Below are 18,590 nucleotides of genomic sequence, written 5' to 3' on the forward strand. Positions count from 1 at the left end.
AGATGAATGAACATCGCTTGACAATCACCAGGCAAGAGTGTTTTCCTGTTGGGTAACACTTCAGCGGTCACGGGCTTTCGGCCTCTGATCTTCGGGTAAGCGTTCTCCAAGGCGGCCTTCAGGACACACAACAACGCAGAGTCGCTGAGCAGAGACTGATAGCCAGGTTCTGCACACATGAGGATGGCCTCATCCAGGATCTTGAGTTCATGTCACACTATCTGTAACCCCCCCACGACTTGCCTGGACTTGCAAAATCTCACTAACTGTCCTGGCTGGAGACAATACACATCTCTTTAACCTGTGCTTAACTCTCTCTCCACTCACATTGAACAAAGAACAGTACAGCACAGGAAACAGGCCCTTCGGCCCTCCAAGCCTGTGCCGCTCCTTGGTCCAACTAGACCAATCGTTTGTATCCCTCCATTCCCAGGCTGCTCATGTGACTATCCAGGTAAGTCTTAAACGATGTCAGCGTGCCTGCCTCCACCACCCCACTTGGCAGCGCATTCCAGGCCCCCACCACCCTCTGTGTAAAAAACATCCCTCTGATATCCGAGTTATACTTCGCCCCTCTCAGCTTGAGCCCGTGACCCCTCGTGATCGTCACCTCCGACCTGGGAAAAAGCTTCCCACTGTTCACCCTATCTATACCCTTCATAATCTTGTACACCTCTATTAGATATCCCCTCATTCTCCGTCTTTCCAAGGAGAACAACCCCAGTCTACCCAATCTCTCCTCATAGCTAAGACCCTCCATACCAGGCAACATCCTGGTAAACCTTCTCTGCACACTCTCTAACACCTCCACGTCCTTCTGGTAGTGCGGCGACCAGAACTGGACGCAGTACTCCAAATGTGGCCTAACCAGCGTTCTATACAGCTGCATCATCAGACTCCAGCTTTTATACTCTATACCCTGTCCTATAAAGGCAAGCATACCATATGCCTTCTTCACCACCTTCTCCACCTGTGTTGCCACCTTCAAGGATTTGTGGACTTGCACACCTCGGTCCCTCTGTGTTTCTATACTCCTGATGACTCTGCCATTTATTGTACAACTCCTCCCTACATTATTTCTTCCAAAATGCATCACTTCGCATTTATCTGGATTAAACTCCATCTGCCACCTCTCCGCCCAATTTTCCAGCCTATCTATATCCTGGTGTAATGCCCGACAATGCTCTTCGCTATCCGCAAGTCCAGCCATCTTCGTGTCATCCGCAAACTTGCTGATTACACCAGTTACACCTTCTTGCAAATCATTTATATATATATATCACAAATAGCAGAGGTCCCAGTACAGAGCCCTGCGGAACACCACTGGTCACAGACCTCCAGCCGGAAAAAGACCCTTCGACCACTACCCTCTGTCTCCTATGGCCAAGCCAGTTCTCCACCCATCTAGCCACTTCTCCTTGTATCCCATGAGCCTTAACCTTCTTAACCAACCTGCCATGTGGGACTTTGTCAAATGCCTTACTGAAATCCATACAGACGACATCCACGGCCCTTCCTTCATCAACCGTTTTTGTCACTTCCTCAAAAATCTCCACCAAATTTGTAAGGCACGACCTCCCTCTTACAAAACCATGCTGTCTGTCACTAATGAGATTGTTCCGTTCTAAATGCACATACATCCTGTCTCTAAGAATCCTCTCCAACAACTTCCCTACCATTGTCTGTACCTTTAAGACTTGATTACCTGTAAAGACTGGCATTCCAACTACTATTTTGTAAATTGAGTTTGTGTCTTTATATGCCCTGTTTGTGAACTGAAACCCCACTCACCTGATGAAGGAACAGTGCTTCGAACGCCAGTGGCTTGTGCTACCAAATAAACCAGTTGGACTTTAACCTGGTGTTGTGAGACTTCTTACTGGGATTTACCCCAGTCTAACGCCGGCATCTCCACATCATCTATCAATCAGCCAGTCCACAATCCAAGCCACGACTCTACCCCAACCCCATGGGATCTAACCTTCTCGATCAATCTCTTGTGTTGCATTTTATCAAATGGCTTCTGAAAGTCCAAATAGATCACATCCACAGGATCCCCATTATCTACCTTGCTGCTTTCCATCCTCAAAGAACTCCAGCAGGTTTGTCAAACAAGATTTCCCTTCACAAAACCGTGCTGATACTGGTGAATTGAGCTTTTGCTTTTCCAGATGCTCAGTCCCCTCCCCCTTAATGATTGATTCCAGCAACTTTCCCACCAGAGGCCAAGCTGACTGCTCTATAGTTTCCCACTTTTTGTCCCTCTCTTTTCTTGAATAAGGGCGTCACATTAGCATGTTTCCAGTCCACTGATACCTTTCTGGAATCCAGGAAATTTTGGAATATCATAACTAATGCATCCACTATCTCTGCTGTCACCTCCTTTAACACCCTAGAGCGTAGGCCATCAGGTCCTGGGGACTTATCTACTTTTAAACTCTTCAGTTTACTGAGTACCTTCTCCCTGGTTATAGTAATTTCGATGTGGGGATGCCGGCGTTGGACTGGGGTGAACACAGTAAGAAGTCTCACAACACCAGGTTAAAGTCCAACAGGTTTATTTGGTGGCAAATACCATAAGCTTTCGGAGCGCTGCTCCTTCATCAGATGGAGTGGAAATGTGCTCTCAAACAGTGCACAGAGACACAACATCAAGTTACAGAATACTGATTTCACCAATAGTAATTTCACCAAGTTCCACTGTACTAACTGCAGTTTTTGGAACAGAATTATTATCTTCAACTGTGAAGACAGAGACAAAGTATTGGTTTAGTGCCCTGCCATCTCCCATCATTACCCCACCATTTCCATCCTCTAAAGGGCCAACATCTACTTTCATTATTCTCTTCTGTTTCTATAAATTCCCAAGTCTGTGAATGTGTTGCTGCATCTACAAGTTTCTATCTCTCAACCCTCGGACATCTTCCTAGCTAGTATAAATTTTCAATTTTTCCAGCTCTTGGACACCATCCTCTTTCTATAGATTACCAAACCTCGGAAACTGCTTGCATTATTCTTGTGATTTTTATTGCCATGGTTACTGTAGTACCATAACTCCTTAATCAACAGTTGAAATGTTGGTGACTGAACTCAACATCTCCTCATTCATAACCAGGGAAAGTTTCATTATATTGTCACATCTGGTGGTGTTGTGCAGACCAACTACTGTGCACTCAAGTGATGAATCTTTTTGCATTTTTTAATGAATATTTTTGTTCCCTGTTTTTGTTTTCAAGGCCTGTGAAAATGGAACAAAACAGATGCTGGTCGGCACTTTAGTTCATGAGATTTTTCAAAAAGCAGCAATGAACAACAGGTTTACACAGAAAGCGCTGGAAGAAATTACCTCTCAAACAATCTATGCCCCAAAGTATCTGGGAGAGATGTAAGCAGTGTCTGTGTCTCTTTTCAGTTTTAATGGAAATGTTTGACCAGCTAGAGAACTTAGAAATGGTTTTAATATTTGTAACTTAAAGATGTGAAGTGCAGCCATGTGTCCCATCTTCAAAATGCACTGCAATAATCACCAGCCTCCTTAGACAGCACCTTCTAAATCCATGACCACTACTGTTTAGAAGGACAAGGGGAGCAGACACATGGGAACACCATCACCTGGAAGATCCCCTCCAAGTCACTCACATCCAGACATGGAAATATATCACCATTCCTTCACTATTGCTGGGTCAAAATCCTGGAGCTCCCTTCGTAGCAACACACAGGATGTACTGGTCTGTAGCAGTTAGGCAACTCACGACCACCTTCTCAGGGGCATATTGGAATAGATAATAAATATCATAACATAGAATCCCTACAGTACAGAAGGAGGCCAGTGAGGCCCAAATCATATACATGAATAAACAAGAAGTCAGCCCTCATGCCTTCTGAGTCACAGAGATGTTTTCATTTTTCTAGGGGTAAATTGATAGTATGGCTAGGGAATGAATCGAGAACTTATACTTTGTTTCATTTTACCAGTTTTATCATGTATCTTCATGGGATATTAAAGAAGTATAAAAAGTTTGCAGAATAACCAGTACCTTGGATTTTAACTGCCAAACAGCTTTATTAAAAGCTAAGAGACTGCCTACAATAACAGTGACACTAGATTTTTAACTGTTGATCAAGTATAAAATAGCTTAGAGGTGAGAGAGATGGTGAGAGAGTGCCTTGGTAGGGAATACCAGAAAATGGTATAGGCAAAGGGAGGGAGACATGTAAAGGTAGAACAGAGTGGAATTCAAGGAGACGTTCTTGGAGGATGAAGATCTGGAAAAACTCAGCACGTCTGGCAGCATCTGTGGAAATAGAAACTGTTAATGTTTCAATCCACTGTGACTAATGAATTTGGAATATTCTGGGGTGAATTTAGTTAAAGGCCTATCTATAGTGATGGAAATTGGCACGGCAATGCTGTGGTTGGACACGGAGTCGGTGAAGATCAGTGAGCATGGGTGCTGGCCAAGGATGTGGAAGATGTGACAATGATGAGAGATTTGGATTCGTTAAGTCTGAGAAAAATAACAAAGCAGTAAAGAAGAAATATTGTAAGAAGTGTCCCTTTTAGCGTTCTGGCTATGTGATGTCATGCCAAAGGCTTCAATTGAAGAACTCCAGAATTTTAACAAGAGAGATTGCTTAACATGAGGTGAATATTAGATTACTTAAGCAAAGTCACGTGGGCCAAATAGTCACCATTTGTGTTGTAAACCTTTTTGTAAGATTTTGGTGCTTAAAGTATGTACAATCTGATGACTCAAATACTATGCAAAACCTTTGGTGAGTGCCCTGCATGATGTTCACAATTGTTACACTGCTGCTGGTTGTCCACGGGTCTATGTTTACAGGTGCCTCATTGCTGTAAATTCTAATATTTTGGTGATGGGTGAGCTATGAATACCTCATCTGGGTTAGGACAAACTTTCATTGGGTTAGAGCACTGTGGGAGTGACTTCTATTTGGTTAGCATGGGATGGGAGTGACTTCCATTGGGTTAGGGCGGGATGGGAATGGCTTCCATTGGATTAGGGTGGGATGGGAGTGACTTCCTGTAATAAGTCCTCAGGCAGAAGTCCCTTCACCAAAATTCCTTTATTTACAAGTCAGACAACAACATAGAGTGCTTTCAGTTAGCAGTCTACACGAGGAGTCCCTGAGGAACTGACACTCCTGGTTAAGTACAAAGCAAGAGGCTCCCTGATTGGTTCATCAATTTGGCCCTTAATTAGAGAGTTCATATTCTAACAACCCCACCTCAATTGCCTGATTAAAGTCATTACACTTCCATTGGGTTAGGGCGGGAGGGGAGTGACTCCATTGGGTCAGGATGGGATGGGAGTGACTTCCATTGGGTTAGGGCGGGATGGGAGTGACTCCCATTGGGTTAGGGCGGGATGCAGTGGGAGTGACTCCCAGTGGGTTAGGGCGGGACGGAGTGGGAGTGACTCCCAGTGGGTTAGGGCGGGATGGAGAGGGGGGTTAGGGCGGGACTCAGTGGGGGTGACTCCCAGTGGGTTAGGGCGGGACGGAGTGGGAGTGACTTTGGATCACAGGAAAAAGTGACGAAAGCTGATTTCCCTCTTGCTTCCTTGGGGTGCTCACTAGATAAACTCACTGACCCACGAAGGAGCTCTCATTAGTGTTCGGACTGATTTTGATGTTAAGTTGTTTTTGAAATGCAGGTACAGCTTGAATGTGAGTCAATTGGATATGATGCAAGCAGTCAATGAATATCTCCCATCGATGGTGACCTGGGCTCAAAATTTCCTGGACAGTTCTGCTCAGTCTGACATACAGCAGTTGCAGCTTAAACTGTACGTGGTATTCCATATCTATTACACTTAGTGCACAGGTTCGTACATTGAGCAAGCAAGGTGTCCATAACTCAAATTGAATTACATAGAATTTGCTCAAACAGGCTAACTCAGTTGCCGAGGTAGCTAGGGTATGATGCAGAATGACTCCAATGGTGTGGGTTCAATCCCCATATCAGCTGTAGTAGACAATGGAGGCCTGCCTCCTCACCTTGCCGTACACTTGAGAAGTGATACCTTCAAGCTGTATATAACCAACTGTGTCTCTCTAATGGAAATGGTCCTTTGTGGACTTTGACTAATTACTTATGACCTGTTCTCACCTTGGTTTCTTGGCTACGTACCAGTAGCTAAGGTGAGCATTGGGCACAGCAAAGAAACCGAGTGAAAAGTTGTTAGAAAATATGACCCTCAATGTAAGGAAAGGACTAACTGATTTGACATTAATGAATATTATATTGCTATTATCGCTCTTTATATTGTAAAATAACTTTTAGGCTTTTGTGTTCAGTGAGGAATTAGAAGTCAATTTAGATGCAGTGACCACTAAACAGTTGAATTAATACTGACCTAAAGCTGTGGTCAGGTTAGACTGTAAACCTATTTAAAAAGACATTCCAATGGAAGAACTGTAAAAAGATGGTAGCAAGTTTTGCAGAAGAGAATGTCTGTGAGAACAGAGCAAGTTCCTGTGTTCCCAAGGTCCTCTGCTGAACTTGAAGATGAAGACTTGCCCGAGCAAGTTAGGGAGTGTAACTAAGGAAGGAAGTACACTGGTCTGGGAAAAAAACAAAGAAAGCAATTCACTGGATAATGCAGGATTGCGTGAATCGTCACATAGCTAGGTTGGGGCGAAGGTGATGAAAAGTAGATGAAAGAACAGATACTTCAGAATTTCACTAACATCAGATCAGACAGATACACAGATCTTGTGCTCGAGTTCTCGAGCTAATTCTTGCAAAATTTTATTGTACGTCCATGTGTCAACCGTATGTTTAATCATTATCAATTATTATCTGCTTAATAACATAAACCCTAGAAATTAGAAGATTGAATTATAAGCAAGAACACTCCTCCTCTATTACCATTATTATATCTTAAGGGTGTTATGAAATGTAAAGTGAAGCTGAACTCCAGAGATAGGATTCTTCCAAGAAATTAATTTCTTGAATATTGCTGAAAAAGAGACGTTGCCAAGATTTTTCATCTTGCACACACCAGAACAAATGCAAGAATGCCAAATTTCAAATTATCACAACACCTCGGCCAATCAGAGTTGCCAACTAACTAGCATCCTTTCCTCTTGTGGTACAAATTGTTGTGATCATTTGAATTTTAACCTTTTGACCTTTGTCCTGATGAGTGCAAGATGAAAAGCTTCAGCAGCATGACTTTTCAGCAAATTCATATCTTTAAAATTCCATTTCCCTTTATCTATTTCTCGACCTAAGTTTAATAAGATGCTGTGACTACTAATAATAGAATCATAGAATCCTACAGTGCAGAAAGAGGCCATTCGGCCCATCGAGTCTGCACCGACCACAATCCCACCCAGGCCCTACCCCCATATGTTTTACCCGCTAATCCCTCTAACCTACGCATCTCAGGACACTAAGGGGCAATTTTAGCATGGCCAATCAACCTAGCCCGCACATCTTTGGACTGTGGGAGGAAACCGGAGCACCCGGAGGAAACCCACGCAGACATGGGGAGAACGTGCAAACTCCACACAGACAGTGACCCGAGCCGGGAATCGAACCCAGGTCCCTGGAGCTGTGAAGCAGCAGTGCTAACCACTGTGCTACCGTGCCGCCCGAATAACTTAGCCAATTTCCATCTCACTAGTCATCTTTCTCACCTTACCGTTGCTCCTCACTTGTCCGACCCCCACCCCAGATAGCCCTCACATCACTTGCTGGCGAACTATGGCAATCATAAATTTGACGTAATTTACTTGAATATTTTTCCTAGCCCCAGTAGCAGAGAGCTGAATGAGCCGGATTCTGTGTGTGGCATCACAGTGCTTGATATTGAAGACATTGAAGAGAGTATTTGGTCCCCGAGATTTGGCTTAATAGGCAAGATTGATGTAACAGCCAGCGTCAAAATTCACCGCCCGGCCAGGACACAAACTAGAGTCATGCCTTTGGAGCTTAAAACTGGGAAGGAATCTAACTCGGTGGAGCACAGAAGTCAGGTATGTGGCTTATCATGGGAGACAGTTCCTGAGGATGCTGACTCTCACTGGGGGACAATTCCTGAAGGCGCTGACTCTCAATGGGGGACAGGCCCAGCCTGCCCCCGCTCGCTCCGCCAGGCCCAGCCTGCCCCCGCTCGCACCGCCAGGCCCAGCCTGCCCCCGCTCGCACCGCCAGGCCCAGCCTGCCCCCGCTCGCTCCGCCAGGCCCAGCCTGCCCCCGCTCGCTCCGCCAGGCCCAGCCTGCCCCCGCTCGCTCCGCCAGGCCCAGCCTGCCCCCGCTCGCTCCGCCGAAGCAGGTCATTTAGTTTCTTAGTTTTTTTAGTTTCAGGTCAATCTACTGGTTGCTGAAGTCTAGGTCTGAGGTGTTCAAGTCAGGCAACCCTGACCTATACAGGAAAGCGAGAGATGATCTAAGGAGTTCCATCAAAGATGCCAAAAGACAGTGCCGGGCCAAGCTGGAGTCCTAGGTTAGCCACATGTACTCTCGCTGACTATGGCAAGTTCTGCATGACATAACGGGCTTCATGATGAAGGCATGTAAAATCGCTGACATCAACGCAGCCCTCCCTGATAGGCTGAATGCATTCTATGCTCGTTTTGAGTGAGAGGTCAGTGAGAACACGCCCTCCACCCCGGAAGCCTTGGATGAACCTATATCTGAGGTCACCATTGCACATGTCAGAGCAGCCTTCTCGAAGGTCAGCCCACGGAAAGCGGCTGGCCCGGATGAGATACCCGGGCGAGCACTCAGATCCTGCACAGATCAGCTGGCGAGGGTATTCACAGACATCTTCAACCTCTCTTTCCAACAATCTGAGGTCCCTATCTGCTTCAAGAAGACGACTATCATCCCGGTACCAAAGAAAAGCCAAGCAGTGTGCCTTAATGACTATCTTCTGGTGGCTCTGACATCCATCATTACGAAGTGCTTCGAAAGATTATTCATGGCACGAATCAATTCCAGCCTTCCGGATTACCTGGATCCCCTACAATTCGCCTACCGCCTCAACAGGTCCACAGCAGACGTCATCTCCCTGGCCCTGCACTCAACCCTGGAACACCGAGATAACAAAGGCACCTATTTCAGACTCCTATTTATTGACTACAGCTCAGCCTTCAACACCATTATTCCTACGAAATTCATCTCCAAACTCCGTGGCCTGGGGCTTGACTCCTGTCTCAATGACTGGATCTTGAACATCCTAACCCATAGACCACAATCAGTAAGGATAGGCACCAATGCCGCCTCCGCGATCATTCTCAACACCGGTGTCCCATAACGATATGTCCTCAGCCCCCTACTATACTCCTTATACACCTATGACCGTGTGGCCAAATTCCCCTCCAAGTCGATTTTCAAGTTTGCTGACGACATCACCATAGTGGGTCGGATCTCAAACAATGATGAGACAGAGTACAGGAATGGGATAGAGAATCTGGTGCGGCAACAATAATCTCTTCCTCAATGTCAACAAAACGAACGAGATTGTCATCGACTTCAGAAAGCGTAGTGGAGAACATGCCCCTGTCTACATCAATGGGGACGAAATAGAAATGGTTGAGAGCTTCAAGTTTTTAGGTGTCCAGATCACCAACAACCTGTCCTGGTCCTCCCATGCCAACACTATATTTAAGAAAGCCACCAACTTTCTCAGGAGGCTAAGGAAATTTGGCATGTCTACTATGACTCTCACCAACTTCTACAGATGCACCTTAGAAAGCATTCTTTCTGCTTGTATCACAGATTGGTATGGCTCCTGCTCTGCCCAAGACCGCAAGAAACAACAAAGCGTTGTGAATGAAGCCCAGTCCATCACGCAAACCAGCCTCCCATTCGTTGACTCTGTTTACACTTCCCGCTGCCTCAGCAAAGCAGCCAGCATAATTAAGGACCCCATGCACCCCGGATATTCTCTCTTCCAGCTACTTGCGTTGGGAAAAGATACAGAATTTTGCGGTCAAGTACCAGCTGACTCAAGAACAGCTTCTTCCCTGTTGCCATCAGATGTTTGAATGGACTTACCTCGCACTAAGTTGATCCTTCTCTACACCTTAGCTATGACTGGAACACATTCTGCACTCTCTGTTCTTTCTCTATGAATGGGATGCCTTGTCTATAAAGCGTGCAAGATACAATACTTTTCACTGCGGACTAATACATACGACAATCATAAATCAAATCAAATTAGTTCCTTGAGCCAGTTCCCCCACTCAATGAGATCATGGTTGAACTGCGACCAAGCTTCATACAACCAAGTTTGCAGTGTATTCCATTGGGGAACAAAGATTATCTTGGATTTAAACAGCTGACAATTGATCTATCATCAGTTTCCATTTGTGGAAGAGTTCTAAACTTCTATCCTTCAAGTGAAAAATGGTTTCTTACTTGGCCCCTAGTCCTAGGTGCCCCGACCATTGGAAATAGATTCCCTCTATCTGCCCTGTCTAATAATATCTTAAAAACTTTGATCATATTGCCTCTTAAATTTCTGAATCTTGATGTTTATGAAGTAAGTGTAAATGCTTGGTGGTGTGAGAGCTTATAGCTTGTATATTTTGGTCAACTGTGAAAATATCTAAAAGTGAAGGTAATTTTTACCCTTTTGTGCAGGTAATTCTGTACACCTTGCTGAGCCAGGAACGCAGGGAAGATCCGGAGGCTGGATTTCTCCTCTATCTCAAAACTGGTGCTATGCATCCAGTACCAGGCAATCGAATGGACAGGAGAGGTATAAACCAATAGATGGAATTTTGGATGTGAAAGTTATTGGGCCGCAGTTTCTGTGAAATGGTTGAGTGTGCTCTCCTGGGCTGGCATTCAGCGCTTGGGCACCCCGCTAGATGTGGGCTTTCGTCATAGGCCAATTGGATTGTTTATGCCAGGTTGAGTTTCTCCTGTACTGGCAAATTCACTGTGTGGAATGAATGGATGTGAGTGATGGTGGCTCCAGCTCACCATCTACTGACCTTCCTGTTGGAAGCCAACACATGGAGGTCAGGAAAAGGGAGGATTTGATTTGTGGCTTTGACCAGCTGAGTCTTGACAACTGAACACGAGCTGTTTGCACAAGCCAACCCATGAAATTAAAACTATTGGGTCAGTGCCCTTGAGAGGAAAACAGGGATAAAACCCAGCAAAAGAGGATGAGGGGTAAAACTAGCGCAAAATAAATGGGGCCACCAGGCATTACTAGCTGAGGTTTTGAAAAGGATCAAGGGCGTGTGTGTGACCAGAACAGGTCAGCTATGCTTCTACTGAGGTCGCTGACCACCCTGGGCAGTGATTGGTCAGTGGAACTGGCCCCAGTATTAGAAGGGAAGTGATATAGCGGGGCTAATGTTTCTGATTACTGGCAGAGTGACTCACTGCTGGGAAGAACATGGGATTTGGGTTGATGAGACAATTCACCGCTGCTGTGATGAACCCTATGGTATGCTCATTATGTTAGCTCAAACTTGGTGAGATAACAGATTGCTTTAGGTGCATATGCAGTAAGAGTGGACGAGCAGCAGAGTTAAAACGAGGAGGAGAAAGACTTTGTCCAGGTATCATAATACACACAGAATAGCATGATTTTAATACTGAGAAATTGACATGGAAAGCCCCAGCCTGAAAAAAGTGAAGTGATTCATTTGGGAGGAAGAACATGGAAGGACACTATTTTTTTAAAAAAGGTGAAATTCCAAAGAGTGTGCAAGAGCTGAGGGACCTGGATGTATATGTGAATATATCATTGAAGGTAGCAAAACAGGTTGAGAGTGTGGCTATTAAAGCAAACAGTATCCTGGGCTTTATTAATAGGGGCATAAAGTACAAGAGTGAGGAGACTTTTGCTGAACTTGTATAAAACTCAGCTGAAATATTGTCTAGTTCTGGGCGCTGCATTTCAGGGAAAATGTGAAGACTTTGGAGAGAGTGCAGCAAAGATTCATGAGAATAGTTCCAGGGAAGAGAAACTTAAATTATAAAGATGGGACTGTTTTCCTTGGAGAAGTGAAGGCTGAGAGGAGATTTGATAAGAGGAGGCTGTACAGCACAGATACGGAGAAACTGTTCCCACTCCTGAGAGAATCCAGAACGAGAGGGCACATTTAAATTAACTGACAAAAGAAGCAAAGGTGACACAAGGAAAACCTTTTCCTCTTAGCAAGTGGGAAAGATCCAGAAGGCACTGCCCGTGTGTGTGGTGGAAGCAATCAAGGCATTCAAAAGATAATCAGTTATATGAAAAGGGTGAAAGTGCACATGGGTAAAAGGCACTGGATCGGCTTCCTGAATTGCTCATTCAGGAAGCCGATGCAGACTCAATGGGCCAAATGGGTCACCTGTGCTGTGACAGTTCTGTGATATGGGAGCAATACTCACCTGCAATGATAGACACATACTTATCTAAACCCATACAGGGAGCGAATGAGGTTTGAACCAGGAACATGTTACCTATTAGAGATGAAAGGTTAAAGGAGAGACTTTAAACTAGAAAGGTTGGGGGGAGGGAATCGAAATGAGGGGACTGAGAGCGAGGAGGTTAGCTCGCAAATAGATAAGGAATGTAGACAGGGTAAGAGGGAGGTTAGACGAGTGATGGAGAAGGGAAGTGCTCAGGCTGAAGGTCTGAGATGTGTCTATTTTAATGCCAGGAGTGTAGTGAATAAAGTGGATGAGCTTAGAGCGTGGATTGCTGCTTCGAATTGTGATGTGGTGGCCATTACGGAGACTTGGATGTCTCAGGGACAGGACTGGGTGCTTCAGGTGCCGGGTTTTAGATGTTTCAGGAAGGACAGGGAGGGGGGCAAGAGAGGGGGGGGAGTGGCACTGTTGATCAGGGATAGTGTCACGGCTGTAGAGAAGGTGGACGCCGTGGAGGGATTGACTACGGAGTCTCTGTGGGTGGAGGTTAGGAACAGGAAGGGGTCGGTAACTTTGCTGGGTGTTTTCTATAGGCCGCCCAATAGTAACAGAGATGTTGAGGAGCAGATGGGGAAACAGATCCTGGAGAGATGTAGGAATAACAGAGTTGTCGTGATGGGAGATTTTAATTTCCCAAACATAGATTGGAATATCCCTAGGGCTAGGGGTTTGGATGGAGAGGAGTTTGTTAGGTGTGTCCAGGAGAGTTTCCTGACACAGTATGTGGATAAGCCTACTAGAGGAGAGGCTGTACTTGATCTGGTGCTGGCTAATGAACCTGGACAGGTGGAGGATCTCTCGGTGGGTGAGCATCTTGGGGATAGTGATCATAATTCTATCTCCTTCACGATAGCATTGGAAAGAGATAGGATCAGGCAGGCTAGGAAAGTGTTTCTCTGGAGTAAAGGGAAATACAGTGTCATCAGGGAGGAAATTAGACGGGTAAATTGGAAGGAGGCATTCTTGGGGAAAAGTACCGAAGGAAAGTGGAGGATTTTCAAGGAATGTTTGTCTGGAGCTCTGCATGACAACGTTCCGATGAGACAGGGGGGTGTTGGTAGGGTACGGGAACCGTGGTGCACGAAGGTTGTGATGAACCTGGTGAATAAGAAAAGAGAGGCGTACAGAAGGTTCAGAGAGCTAGGAGGTGTTAAGGATTTAGAGGAGTATACGGGATGTAGGAAGGAGCTTAAGAAGGAAATTAGGAGAGCGAGAAGGGGTCATGAGAAGACCTTGGCGGGTAAGATTAAGGAGAATCCCAAGGCTTTCTACAAATATGTCAAGAGTAAAAGGATGAGATGTGAAGGCATAGGACCCTTAAAAGGTGAAGGGGGAAAAGTTTGTGCGGAACCGTTAGAAATGGCGGAGGTGCTTAATGAATACTTTACCTCGGTATTCACGGTGGAAAGGGATCTGGGTGGTTGTACTGCTGGTTTGCGGTGGACAGAAAGGATCGAGCATGTGGACATAAAGAAAGAGGATGTGTTGGAACTATTGAATGGCATCAAGGTTGGTAAGTCGCCGGGACCGGATGGGATGTACCCCAGGTTACTGTGGGAGGCGAGGGAGGAGATTGCGGAGCCTTTGGCGATGATCTTTGCATCGTCGATGGAGACGGGAGAGGTTCCGGAGGATTGGAGGATTGCAGATGTGGTCCCTATATTCAAGAAAGGGAACAGGGACAGCCCGGGAAATTACCGACCGGTGAGTCTAACCTCAGTGGTTGGTAAGTTGATGGAGAGGATCCTGAGAGACAGGATTTATGATCATCTAGAGAAGTTTAGTATGATCAAAAGTAGTCAGCACGGCTTTGTCAAGGGCAGGTCGTGCCTTACGAGCCTGGTTGAGTTCTTTGAAAATGTGACCAAACACATTGACGAAGGAAGAGCGGTGGATGTGGTCTATATGGACTTCAGCAAGGCGTTCGATAAGGTCCCCCATGCAAGACTTCTTGAGAAAGTGAGAGGGCATGGGATCCAAGGGGCTGTTGCCTTGTGGATCCAGAACTGGCTTGCCTGCAGAAGGCAGAGAGTGGCTGTGGAGGGGTCTTTCTCTGCATGGAGGTCAGTGACCAGTGGAGTGCCCCAGGGATCTGTTCTGGGACCCTTGCTGTTTGTCATTTTCATAAATGACCTGGATGAGGAAGTGGAGGGATGGGTTGGTAAGTTTGCTGACGACACCAAGGTAGGTGGTGTTGTGGATAGTTTGGAGGGATGTCAGAAGTTGCAGCGAGACATAGATAGAATGCAAGACTGGGCGGAGAAGTGGCAGATGGACTTCAACCCGGATAAGTGTGTAGTGATCCATTTTGGCAGATCCAATGGGATGAAGCAGCAGTATAATATGAAGGGTACCATTCTTAGCAGTGTAGGGGATCAGAAGGACCTTGGGGTCCGGGTCCATAGGACTCTTAAATCGGCCTCGCAGGTGGAGGATGCGGTCAAGAAGGCGTACGGCGTACTGGCCTTCATTAATCGAGGGATTGAGTTTAGGAGTCGGGAGATAATGCTGCAGCTTTATAGGACCCTGGTTAGACCCCACTTGGAGTACTGCGCGCAGTTCTGGTCACCTCATTACAGGAAAGATGTTGAAGCCATTGAAAGGGTGCAGAGGAGATTTACAAGGATGTTGCCTGGATTGGGGGGCATGCCTTATGAGGATAGGTTGAGGGAGCTTGGTCTCTTCTCCCTGGAGAGACGAAGGATGAGAGGTGACCTGATAGAGGTTTACAAGATGTTGAGAGGTCTGGATAGGGTAGACTCTCAGAGGCTATTTCCAAGGGCTGAAATGGTTGCTACGAGAGGACACAGGTTTAAGGTGCTGGGGGGTAGGTACAGAGGAGATGTCAGGGGTAAGTTTTTCACTCAGAGGGTGGTGGGTGAGTGGAATCGGCTGACGTCGGTGGTGGTGGAGGCAAACTCGTTGGGGTCTTTTAAGAGACTTCTGGATGAGTACATGGGATTTAATGGGATTGAGGGCTATAGATAGGCCTAGAGGTAGGGATATGATCAGCGCAACTTGTGGGCCGAAGGGCCTGTTTGTGCTGTGGCTTTCTATGTTCTATGTTCTATGTTATCTGGAGCTGAGCAGGAAGAAAGCCAGCCCCAATGTTGGGTCCACATTTGCTGGGTTTTATCCCTGTTTTCCTCTCAAGGGCACTGACCCAATAGTTTTAATTTCATGGGTTGGCTTGTGCAAACAGCTAGTTATAATCCACTGTTTTACTGATCTGTAATGTTGTGCGTTTGTTTCCATGAACTCGAGAAATGTTTGTTTTCCCCTAATGCTCAATTTCTCCATAATGGATCACCATTGGTTTTGTCTCCAGTCCTGCCTGGTAGTTTATCCCAAGTGATTCTCACTTTCCTTTACTTAATGAAATTTACCTCCTTTGTGCCCAATCTACTGGTTTCCCTCATTTGCCATTTATCATTTGATACCTTTCAGTGGGTTCCCCCCTCACCGATCTTCTCCCCAGAATATAGAACTGAAGCAGCTTCAATTATCCCTCAAAAATCATCCCTTTCAAATGAGGGCCAGTCTAGTTATTTGTTTCCTGTATCTTTCCGAGCGTATGGTGCTGATGGTAATTGACCAGGATGCTCCATGTTGATTGCACACCCCTAGCATTCTGTTGCTTTCTGATTACGATGCCAGGCTATTCAACATTGAAAATATATTGAAAGTTTCTCTGTGATTCAGGTTCATTGAATCTCTCAAAGTGTCTGTTATTTCATGTTGATTGATAAGTATTGACGGAGGGGTGGATGCGGTGTTTTTGGATTTCCAAAAGGCGTTTGATAAGGTGCCTCACAAAAGGTTGCTGAAGAAGATTGGGTCACACGGAGTTGGGGGTAGGGTGTTAGCGTGGATTGGGGATTGGCTATCCGACAGGAAGCAGAGAGTCGGAATAAATGGGTGCTTTTCTGGTTGGCGGATGGTAACTAGTGACGTGCCGCAGGGATCGGTACTGGGGCCTCAACTATTTACCATTTATATAGACGATCTGGAGGAGGGGACTGAGTGTAGGGTAACAAAGTTTGCAGACGACACAAAGATAAGTGGAAAAGTGAATCGTGTGGAGGGCGTAGAAGGTCTGCAGAGAGATTTGGACAGGCTGTGAGTGGGCGAGGATCTGGCAGATGGAGTATAACGTTGACAAATGCGAGGTTATCCACTTTGGAGGAAATAATAGCAAATTGGATTATTATCTAAATGGAAAAAAATTGCAACATGCTACTGTGCAAAGGGACCTGGGGGTCCTTGTGCATGAGACGCAAAAACCCAGTCTGCAGGTGCAACAGGTGATCAAGAAGGCAAATGGGATGTTGGCCTATATCGCAAGGGGGATAGAATATAAAAGCAGAGATGTCTTGCTGCATCTGTACAGGACATTGGTGAGGCCGCAGCTGGGATACTGTGTGCAGTATTGGTCCCCTTATTTGCGGAAGGACATATTTTCCTTGGAGGGAGTGCAGAGAAGGTTCACCAGGTTGATACCAGAGATGAGGTGTGTGGCTTATGAGGAGAGATTAAACAGATTGGGTCTGTACTCGTTGGAGTTTAGAAGGATGAGGGGTGATCTTATAGAGACATATAAGATAATGAAGGAGCTGGATAGGGTAGAGGTGGAGAGATTCTTTCCACTTAGAAAGGAAGCTAGAACTAGAGGGCATAGCCTCAAAATAAAGGGGGGTCAGTTTAGGACAGAGTTGAGGAGGAGCTTCTTCTCTCAGAGGGTGGTGAATCTCTGGAATTCTCTGCCCACTGAAGTGGTGGAGGCTACCTCGTTGAATATGTTTAAATCACGGATAGATGGATTTCTGATCGGTAGGGGAATTAGGGGTTATGGGGATCAGGCGGGTAAGTGGAACTGATCCACTTCAGATCAGCCATGATCTTATTGAATGGCGGGGCAGGCTCGAGGGGCTAGATGGCCTACTCCTGCTCCTATTTCTTATGTTCTTATGTATTCATTTTGCCATTTAATTGCCCAATAGTTAATCATTCTCAATCCTTTTACATTTCATTAGCTGTTCTCTGTTTTAGCATTATGGCATGTTTGGCCAGTTTATTTAAGTATCAAGGTGTCAAAGTATAATGTAGATTTGTGTAAATAACACAGAGGCCACAACCTTAAAGAGCCAAAAACTGGGGGTTCTTGTCAAGTTGACTGTTGAAGATGTGAGCTTCATAATGTGCTGGATCAGAGGTATAACTGCAGAGTGAAGAGAGCACTGGGCACCAATCACGAGACAGACAGCAATTTTTGCAGTGATGAACGAAGATGTTTTACCTACTACCTACTGTGTTTTTGTTCCAATCCTCTCTCAGAGCTGCTGAAACTAAGGAACCAGTTGGCTTTTTATTTAACCAATGGTGTAGTTTGGCCATCATCAGAGAATACTGAGGCACAGCCTGCAGCACTGCCTCCTGTCACCAGTGACCAACAAACTTGCAGATTCTGCTCGCAGCGACGTAACTGTGCTTTATACAGCAGGTGAGGGGGTGTCCAATTACTGGGTTTGTGCCAGGTAACAAGTGAGGGTGTATTCAATCATGAGGCAATGGTGAGAGGGGTTATATTGCTGCTCATGTCTCTTGAGTTTTTTTGATGTGTGTCCATTGGTCCTTGTGCTTGGTTAGGTGAAGATTAAGATAACAGCACACTCCCATCCTGGGGACTCAGCCCAAGACCTAACTTTTATGTACTTGTATTTTACACGGTTACACATGCAATCATATTCACCCTCACTTCCAGTGGGCAGGATTTTGGGAACTTTGGAAGGCCGTTTATTTCCTCGAGCCTGTTTTGCTATAAAGGGAGGTTGTGGCTGATCTGCGACCTAATTTCAGATACCCACCTTTGCTCCATATCCCTTAATAGTTTTGGATGACAATCTGTCAATGTCAGATTTAAAGTTTATGATTGACCTTGCATCAATTGCCATTCTGAAAGAATTTCAAAATTCCACCACCCTTTGTGGGCAGAAATGTTTTTTCATTTTGCTCCAAAGATCTGGCTCTAATTTTTAGACGACCTTCCTAATCCTAGACTTCCCAACTGGCAGAAATAGTTTCTCTTTATCTACCCTATTTGTTTCTCCTAATATCGTCAAAACTTAGATCAAATCATAGAAATCATAGAAACCTTACAGTGCAGAAGGAGGCC

The 18,590-nt window shown here is 45.6% G+C and overlaps 1 protein-coding gene across 1 annotated transcript in view; it reads left to right on the plus strand.

The window, feature by feature from the left end:
• dna2 (DNA replication helicase/nuclease 2) overlaps positions 1–18,590 on the plus strand; it is a 100,664-nt gene that overhangs the window by 25,122 nt on the left and 56,952 nt on the right. Inside the window, exons 4-8 of the mRNA XM_078204796.1 lie at positions 3,237–3,385; positions 5,679–5,810; positions 7,782–8,007; positions 10,622–10,739; positions 17,753–17,918. Of these exons, the coding sequence (XP_078060922.1) occupies positions 3,237–3,385; positions 5,679–5,810; positions 7,782–8,007; positions 10,622–10,739; positions 17,753–17,918 (791 nt within the window). The remainder of the gene's footprint in view (positions 1–3,236; positions 3,386–5,678; positions 5,811–7,781; positions 8,008–10,621; positions 10,740–17,752; positions 17,919–18,590) is intronic.

The sequence above is a fragment of the Mustelus asterias genome, unplaced genomic scaffold (assembly GCF_964213995.1).
Source record: "Mustelus asterias unplaced genomic scaffold, sMusAst1.hap1.1 HAP1_SCAFFOLD_451, whole genome shotgun sequence".
Classification (NCBI taxonomy): Eukaryota; Metazoa; Chordata; class Chondrichthyes; order Carcharhiniformes; family Triakidae; genus Mustelus; species Mustelus asterias.